General features: G+C 31.2%; 1 protein-coding gene across 1 annotated transcript; it reads left to right on the top strand.

Annotated features, from left to right (window-relative positions):
• The first annotated feature begins 2,672 nt into the window (after window positions 1–2,672).
• LOC100251652 (transcription factor MYB7) lies at window positions 2,673–4,972 on the top strand. Its single transcript, XM_002271826.4, has 3 exons — window positions 2,673–2,846; window positions 2,971–3,100; window positions 3,867–4,972. The coding sequence occupies exons 1-3, from the start codon at window positions 2,714–2,716 to the stop codon at window positions 4,753–4,755; spliced, it is 1,152 nt and encodes a 383-aa protein (XP_002271862.1). The 5' UTR covers window positions 2,673–2,713; the 3' UTR covers window positions 4,756–4,972.
• Window positions 4,973–9,630: the final 4,658 nt, after the last annotated feature.

Genomic DNA, 9,630 nt, shown 5'->3' with positions numbered 1-9,630 from the left:
ATGTAAGGTTGAATAGGGCTGCAACTTATGATGCAGGCTAGGCTAGGTTTAGAAAAATATCTGCCTCAAAATATTAGTGTTGACAACCTGTGAAACTTGAACCCTTATATTATTTATTTGGTTTAAAAAATATAAACCAAATCAGAAATAAACTCTTAACATTTGTCACTTTTTAATATCTTAGGTTAGGATTATCACTTTTTAATTATCTTAAACTAATAAATTTATTCTTTTTATTTAATTAAAAATATTGTTAAATGTTGAAATTTTAGTTTATTAAATTAATAATTAATGAACATGACTTAACCTTCTAATCCATCCAAATTACAACTCTAACCTCAACCATGTTAAATCTCATTTTATTATTTTCCATCCCTATATTTCTCTTCTCATAATATCATAGTTTTAACAATAAAAAATAGTATTGCTTTTAATAATATACTTTCAAATATAAATAATAATTATCAAGCTCTTATTATCAGTTTATATTTAGATATTTTTTGAGGTTTTAGTAATGGTAAGATCTCATGTGTTAAGTAAAATGTTTGATTACTTTCAATCCATGTAAATTTAGTTATTTGGGAAAAAAAAAAAAAAGATCCCAAGATTATAATAAAAATTATTACATTCTTTGAATATGCTTTAGTAAAAAAAATGACTAAAATTAATCAAAATATTGTAGTGAGATTCACTAATATTTCTTTTTAAAATTATTTCAATAAATTCCTTTGAACATTTTTTTATAAACTCAAAAAATTAATTATATATATATATTAAGTGTGAATTTAAGTTTTATTATTTTGTATTAAGTTTATTATTCTTCTATATTTTTTTCTTAGTACTAGTTTTATTATTTTGTATCGTAATCTTATTATTTAGAGACATAGATTTTATTTATTATACAAGTTCAATTGTCTGAATTGTATATTCAGATAAGTACCAATTTCGAATCCTATAATTTTCCATATAATTAATTAATTTTACTTTCAAACGCATAGGGGAAGAAAAGTAACAGCATTTTTCATGCTGTAAGCAATTTGTCGCACGAGGGAATGTTGTGGAGCACCAACTTGGGCAAATGAAAAGGGGCCAGGGCTATCCATAGTTGACAAGCCACGTCAATTGAGTCCATTCGACACTCGTGGCACTTCTTGTTACCGCTTCTCTAGGGACAACCCCTGAGCCTTGACCCTGACCCTTTATGTCTCTCTCACTCTCTTCCCCTATATATAGGACTTTTCTCAATAATACGATAATTTTAAAAAGTTATGTTTAAATCATTGTAATAGAAGAAGTTATTACAAATATATGATAGTTTTTACCAACTAGGAAAGAGGAGTTAGGAGAGAGAAGAGAGGGTGAACGGATAAATTTTTTTTAAAATCAAAATCATCTTTTCAAATTTCTAAAACGAAATCGTCTTTTCAAAAGATGATTTTAAAAAAATTTAAAAGGGAAATCGTCTCTTTAAGAGACGAGTTCCATGAAAAAAAAAATTATTTTTTAAAAAAATTCCCAAATTATTAAAAAAAAAAACAATTCTTCAAGGGAACTTGTCTCTTCAAGAGACGAGTTCCCATAGAAAAAAGAAATTCCCAAATTAAAAAAAAAAAAAGATAATTCTTCAAGGGAACTCGTCTCTTCAAGAGACGAGTTCCATGAAAAAAAATATATATATTTTTTTCAAAAAATTTCCAAATTATTAAAGAAGAAAAAAAACAATTCTTCAAGGGAACTCGTCTCTTGAAGAGACGAGTTCCCATGAAAAAAAAATTCCTCAAGGGAACAGTTCCCATGGAAAAAAAATATATTTTTTTTAAAAAAATTCTCAAATTAAAAAAAAAAAAATCCTCAAGGGAGCTTCAAGAGACGAGTTCCATGAAAATATATATTATATATATATATATTTAAAAATTCCCAAATTATTAAAAAAAAAAATTCCTCAAGGGAACTCGTCTCTTCAAGAGATGAGTTCCATGAATATATATATATAAATTCCCAAATTATAAAATAAAAATAATAAAAAAAACAATTCCTCAAGGAAACTCGTCTCTGTGAAGAGACGAGTTCCCATGAAAAAAAATATATATATTTTTTAAAAATTCCCAAATTAAAAAAAATTCCCAAATTAAAAATTCCCTTGAGGAATTGTTTTTTTTTTCTATAATTTGGGAATTTAAAATATATATATATATATTTGTTTTCATGGGAACTCGTCTTTTGAAGAGACGAGTTCCCTTGAGGAATTTTTTTTTTCCTTTTTTTTTTTTAATAAATGGGGAATTTTTTAAAAATATATATATATTTTTTTCATGTAATTCGTCTCTTAAAGAGACGATTTGTCTTTTGAAAAGACGATTTCGTCTTTTGAAATTTGAAAAGATGATTTTGGTTTAAAAAAAATTTATCCGTTCACCCTCTCTCCTATCTCCTCTCTCCGAGGTGGTAAAAATTACCATATATTTGTAATAACTTCTTCTACTACAATAATTCAAGCATAACTTTTTTAAATTACCATACTATTGACAAAAGTCCCCTATATATATATATATATATATATATAATAACTTCTTCTACTACAATAATTCAAGCATAACTTTTTTAAATTACCATACTATTGACAAAAGTCCCCTATATATATATATATATATATGCTATAGCTCCTCAGAGGCGTTACAACCAACCTGATAAGTCTGTCTCTGGGGGTAAAAGAATGGGGAGAGCACCATGTTGTGAGAAAATGGGGTTGAAAAAGGGAAGATGGACAGAGCAAGAAGATGAGATCTTGAGGAAGTACATTCAAGCCAATGGAGAAGGATGCTGGAGGTCACTGCCCAAAAATGCTGGTATAAAAATAAGTGGTTTCCCATGTCTGGAAAGCTGTTTTTCAACTGGGTTTTAATTTTTTTTGGGGAGGGGGGATTTGGAACAGTTGATGATTTATTTTTCACTTGGGATGATTTTTTGAAGGTTTGTTAAGGTGTGGGAAGAGTTGCAGACTGAGATGGGTTAACTACCTGAGAGATGACTTGAAGAGAGGCAACATAACTGCTGAAGAGGAAGATACCATCGTGAAGTTGCATAGTTCTTGGGGTAACAGGTATGTTCTAGAATTTTACTCTTTCTTCTTCTTCTTCCTCTTTCTTTTTCTATTTTTCCCCGGCTTTTCCCAGAGCAAAGTAAATTATGAATATCCTCTTCTTTTCCCTGATTTCATTTTCCAAGGAAACAAATAAAGTCTTCAAAAGAGCACTTTCCCTTCCCCATTTTTCCACCAATGACATGCATGCCACTCAATCATGGGGTTGCTTTTGAACTTCTGCTAGACTTCTACGAACAATTGAATGGAGTATGTGTCCATTCAAATTGCCCAAATATAGATGTACTCATTTCTCCATAATTTAATCTGCTGATAATTGATCCAGCTGAGCTCATGTGAGTATCAGTACTGGTATGGCGCAGAAGGGTTTACAACAATAATGCCCAGTAACGCCTTCTCGTTCATTTATCCTTTTTCCTTATCTGCAAGTTGAACATGAGCTCACAGAGTCGGATCATCTGTTTGTTGAGGTAAATGATACGGACTACGCTTCAATTTTTGGCAGCACCCCCATCCCTACCTATATTAATGCACATAGCCCTTCTGTGTCAACAGTTGGTGAAATCATAGTGGAGCTGGCAAAGTTTGAGCACACCTTCTGCTTAGTCCTCTACCCAATTATTGGAGAGACGGTTAATATTTGGATGAGTAATCTTCCAAGATATAAATGCAGAGTTACTTTCCTAGCTAATAATCATTCACTGTATGATTTAGCAGGAAGATCAATCATTTTTATCCTTTAATTAGTCGGGTTTGATTGCTGTAGGTGGTCTTTGATAGCTGGTCATTTGCCTGGAAGAACAGATAATGAGATAAAGAACTACTGGAACTCTCACTTGAGCAGAAGAATCATCAGCTTCACCAGGCCCAGTACTGAATCCATACCCTCCTCCCCACCCATGGTCAAGACAGATGGCTCAAACAAACAAAAGGGCAAGCGAAAAAGCCGATCAAGGTTCAGCACAAGCAAAAAGACCGCGCCCTCCATCGTTGAAATGCCACTCAGGAAGCCAGGAATTGGTGCAGTGAGTGAGGTGCTTGCCAAAGAAAAAGGAACCATACTTAGTACCATTACTGGGAAAGTTGAGGAAACGGGTGAAAAAATGAGTTTGGAGTCTTTAGACTCAAATGAAGGAGGGGACAGAAGAAGCCAGCTTGGTGTGCAAGGCTCTTGTATGGAAAGCGGGGTAAGCATAATGGATCAATTTGAGGAGACACAAAGTGTAGCACTGTCTGCAGGTGAAGTTACTACAAGCAATGTCGGGTTGTATTCAAATGAGGCGAGAAAAACAGGAGTGTTGGGACCATTTGAAGAGCAAGGTAGTGAAATAATGTGCCTTGATAACTTTCTGGAAGGTGGGGTTATGGATCCAAATGGGGCTATGACCCCTAAAGAGAAGAGACAGAATGTCACTATTAGTAAGGAGATAGAAAGCCTTGAAATGGACCCAGAGAAGGTAAGAGCTAGTGAGGGAAGTGAAAGTGGTAATTGGAGCTCAAATGCAGAGATTGGGGAGTGGTTTACTCCTTCATCAATGAATTCAGGCTTGAACTTTGAGTGTGTAGGTTGGGAGTGGGAGAATTGTGTTGAAAGCTATGAGCTTTGGGATGGAGGGTTGGACATGTTATCTTGGTTTTGGGGGAGTGGTATTTAAGTGTCCTTTTTTCGAAGTAATTAATGGGGGTGCAAGGCGCTAGGATTAGGCTGATGAAATAATTAAGTTAGAAATGAGGCTAGCTATGGTATAATTACTCCATCTATATATACAGGGAGGAGATTGTTAGAGTTTGCCCAAGAAAACAAATGTTATTTTCGGAAACATTTATCATATATTAATAATGACATTTATTTGCACGTTACTATTTTCATCATTTGCCCTATTGAGCATCATATTATGAGAAATTTGCTTCATAAGGTTTCATTTTACATAGTCTGTTTGTATGAATGGTTACATAAAATATTCAAATTATGGGTCTCTTTTAATAAGTTATTCAAGGCATTTCATGAGTTTGGGCAACTCAATGATAGTTGTATGGTATTACCCTCCTGATTAATGGGATGAGTTAGCTGTCATTAAAGTTGGACTTTGAAGTGGATGTGCTAGTATATCATAAAAAGACATTAAACATGAACTATGAAGAATACATCACTAATGTTGTCATTTGAATACGCTTCATTTCCTAAACCGCTACTGCATTTATTCCTAATCTTGAGAAGATACTGCATTATTGTTTGAGTTTGTGGTTATTTTAAGTTTTATACTAATAAGATTTCAAAGAAATCATATATTTTCAAAATCTTGGATAGTCATTGATTCAATGGTTTATTATAGACATTTTCAACATTTACACCATGAGATCTCTTAAGTGAGACAATCATATATATCCCCTTGGATGATCCAAAGTATTGATACTTGGTAGTTCCATTAATTTGGAACTTGATGTTTATCTTAATAGATAAAGAAATATCAAGGGATAAATGAAAAAGTGGATTCATAACTTAACCAACAAAAAATAATCCAATTGATTATTGTCAGTTTCTATATTGGGATATCAATTATTTATAAGAAATAGTATGAATGGTATATCGGTCTTAGATACTAGCTTCTTACTTTATCTTATCTTAGTTATCATAAAATATTGGAGTATAATTATTTTTTTTTTAATGGATGATGATCAATTATAAAATTCTTTGTAATTCTATGGGAGCTAGTTATTCTTTAGGTTTGGGTAGCCCTCACTTAAGCAATTATATGCTTGCATTTATATATGACCAAGGTAGAAGATTTGGGTGTACCATAATCTTGAATGCACCATTAGGTATGGTGTGGACTCATTAAGAATAAGATGATCATTTTGCTCACTCGCATGGTTTTGCAAAATTCAAGTTTGGATGGATGTGGAAGATTCTTGGGCTGATGAGTAAGACCAAGGTTAATTATTTTTTTTTTATTTAAAAAAAGTGCATTTTAAGGGTTAGGGACTCAAGCCTCTATAATCTAACCCTAGATCTGATGCAAATTAATGACACCAAAATTTATGATCATCTTCTGCTGCATTTTTAATGATCATTCAAGATTCCATGAAGTAAAGCTTTGCACTAAAGCCATGCAGCAAACGTAGTTGGCTGGGGCTGAGCTGGAATATTCTGTGCTTTCATGGGTTTTACCTGCTTGTTCTAATATCTCCTTTATTTGAAAGCAGCTTATCCTCTATTTGAAATCAACCTCTCTTCCTTTGTTTCTGCCTTCTAGGAGAGGATTATGTGAGCATATTCCCCAAGAGAGAATAAATGAAACCCATTGACACTCTAATGAGACCATCCCCCACAAAAATGGCTAGAGGTAGGCCTTAATAATCAGCAATTTGAGGCCTAGCAGGGTGCTACTCATCTTTTCAACTTGTAGGCCTTTCTCCTTTGATTTAAGGGTCTGTGATTTCAGTACAGAAAGGCCTTCTGGAGAACATCAATCTGATGGGTCAACCATATGACATGACCACCCAATACACATCAGAACACAGTAAACCAAATGCATGCTATGAAAGAAAAACGGCAATAATAATAAATATATGCCACAAGCTCAGAGGGTGATCACACCGTGTGTTAACCATTTGATGCTCCCTGCCTCACCATCTCTGAATGAATTTAATGCTCTTTATGGGCAGGGCTGATTGTTGACTTACGTGAGACCTAATTATAATGTATACTTCATCGGACTTTTCGCAATAGTATGGTAATTTAAAAAAATTATTCTTAAATTATTATAGTAGAAGAAGTTATTATAAATATATGGTAGTTTTTACCACCTAAGGGAGAGGGAGAGGGTGAACGGATAAATTTTTTTTTTAATCAAAATCGTTTTTTCAAAAGACAATTTTATTTTTATTTAAAAATAAAATAAAAATTCAAAAAGGAAATCGTCTCTTGAAGAGATGATTTCCCATTAAAAAAAATTAATATTTTTTTTTAATATTTATTACAAATTATAAAATAAATAAAAAAATCCTCAAGGGAACTCGTCTCTTGAAAGAGACGAGTTCCCATGAAAAATAATAATATTTTTTTTTAAAATCCCAAATTTAAAAAAAAATCCTCAAGGAACTCTAAGGGTCTCCAAAAGGCCCGCGGCCCACGGCCCGGCCCAGCCCGAGCCCATTTTTGGATGGGCCAAGCCATGGGCCCCAAATTAGGCCCGGCCCATAGACCCGCCACTTTAAAAAATATATATATATTAAAAAAAATATTCAAGAAATAGAAATGTTACATTAATAAAAATATTCATTGTTAACTATTTTATTCATTGAATGTATACATTATATTTGAGAATGTGGGAAAAGTTTACATTACTACAAAATAAATACATCCCAACTAGGTTGACACCTACTTATTTGTCAATCATTTGTACTTTTCAACCATAAAAATAAAAATAAAAATAAAAATATGACATACATTTAGTAAAATATTTTAATCATTGTCTCTTGGCGGTGATGGCGAACTAGTGAAATTGAAAGGTTATTCTGCTCTTATTATATAACCAATCATTTCTTCACGACAATAAGATTCATCATAAGAAAATGTTTTTAAATTTCCACTTTCATCTTTACCTAATTGTATATAATTTCTAATATCTACATTATTTTTAGTTTTATAATTTTTATGATGCCTTTTTAAATGACTTGTACCTGCATTTGAGCCACCACTAAGAAATTTGTTACAAATTTTACATTTTGCTTTTATTTCTTTTTTATTATTTTCTAAATTTATTTCTATTCTATCAAAAAAAATTCCATATATTTGAAGTAAATTTTTTGCTATCACATGCATTAGATGAAGAACAAGAACCACTTGTCATAATTATAATTATTGATAAAATATTATGCTAAAAATAATAAATGTAAAATTAAAATATAACAAATAAATAAAAAAAAAGGTGAAGTATGTTACTAAATTGGAGAGCTGAAGTAGAAATTCCTTCAAATTTGAACTCTTTGAACCACCAATACTTGTTTTTCACCACCAATAATATTGAATAATTTGAGACAAAATGCAATAATCGGAAATATTGTGGAATGGGAAAGAGCTTAAGAGTTGAGAGAATAGAAAAAAATTGAGGGTATTTAATATTTACAGGGATTTAAATATTAGAATTTATTTTTTTTTTATTTAAATTTCAAGACCGTTCAACGGTCATATATTTGAAATTGAATTATGAGTGGCATGTTCAACGGTCACAGCCAACTCACTTTTATTTTTTTTCAAAAATCATACAACATTTCTAATATATATAATTAATGCAAAATAATTACATAAAAAATGACTAGCTCAGTTGGTGGCTAGATCCCTTATGGTTCCATAAGGGAAGGGGTTCGAATCCCCTTCCCTTCAAAATTAAAACTTATTTTAATTTTTATCCCGGCCCGCCCAGCTTGAGGGCCCACGGGCCTTAGATATATCAAGGGGCCCGGCCCGACCCGTTGACCAGTCAACGGGCTCAGTGGCCCGACCCGGGCCATGGGCCTTACTCCTTCGGGCCAGGCTGCGTTGGAGACCCTTAGGGAACTCGTCTCGTGAGAGACGAGTTCCCATGAAAAAAAAATTAATATTTTTTTTTTAAAAAAAATCCCAAATTATAAAAAATAAAAACAAAAATAAAAAAAAAGAAAGAAAAAAAAGGCCTCAAGGGAACTCGTCTCTTCATGGAAAAAAAATAATATATTTTTTTTAAAAAAAATCCCAAATTTTAAAAAAAAAATCGTCAAGGGAACTCGTCTCTTGAAGAGACGAGTTCTCAAGAAAAAGAAATTCCCAAATTAAAAAAAAAAAAAAAAAAAAAAGAAAAGCCTCAAGGGAACCCATGAAAAAAAAATAATATATTTTTTAAAAAAAAATTCCCAAATTAAAAAATTTAAAAAAAAAAATCCTCAAGAGAACTCGTCTCTTCAAGAGACGAGTTCCCATGAAAAAAAAATTAATATTTTTTTTTTAAAAAATCCCAAATTAAAAAAAAAAAAAAAAAAGGAAAAGCCTCAAGGGAACTCATCTATTGAAGAGACAAGTTCCCATGAAAAAAAAAAAATTTTAAAAACTAAATTCCCAAATTAAAAAATAATAATAATAATAAAAAGAGACGAGTTACCATGAAAAAAAATAATATTTTTTTTTAAAAAATAATATTTTTTTTAAAAAATAATATTTTTTTTAAAAAAAATAATATTTTTTTTAAAAAAAATAATATTTTTTTTAAAAAAAATCCCAAATTAAAAAATAAATAAATAAAAGGCCTCAAGGGAACTCATCTCTTCAAGAGACGAGTTCCCATGAATAATTTTTTTTTTAAAAAAAATCTCAAATTAAAAAAAAAAAAAAAAAAAAGAAAAAGGCCTCAAGTTCCCATGAAAAAAAAATAATATATTTTTTAAAAAAAATCTCAAATTAAAAAAAAAATCCTGAAGAGACGAGTTTCCATGAAAAAAAATAATATTTTTTTATAAAAAAAATCTCAAAAAAAAAAAAAAAAAAGGCCTCAAGT

This window comes from Vitis vinifera, chromosome 5 (assembly GCF_030704535.1).
Source record: "Vitis vinifera cultivar Pinot Noir 40024 chromosome 5, ASM3070453v1".
NCBI lineage: Eukaryota > Viridiplantae > Streptophyta > Magnoliopsida > Vitales > Vitaceae > Vitis > Vitis vinifera.
The sequence above is the reverse complement of the archived record's forward strand: the minus strand, read 5'-3'. Positions and strand labels throughout refer to the sequence as shown.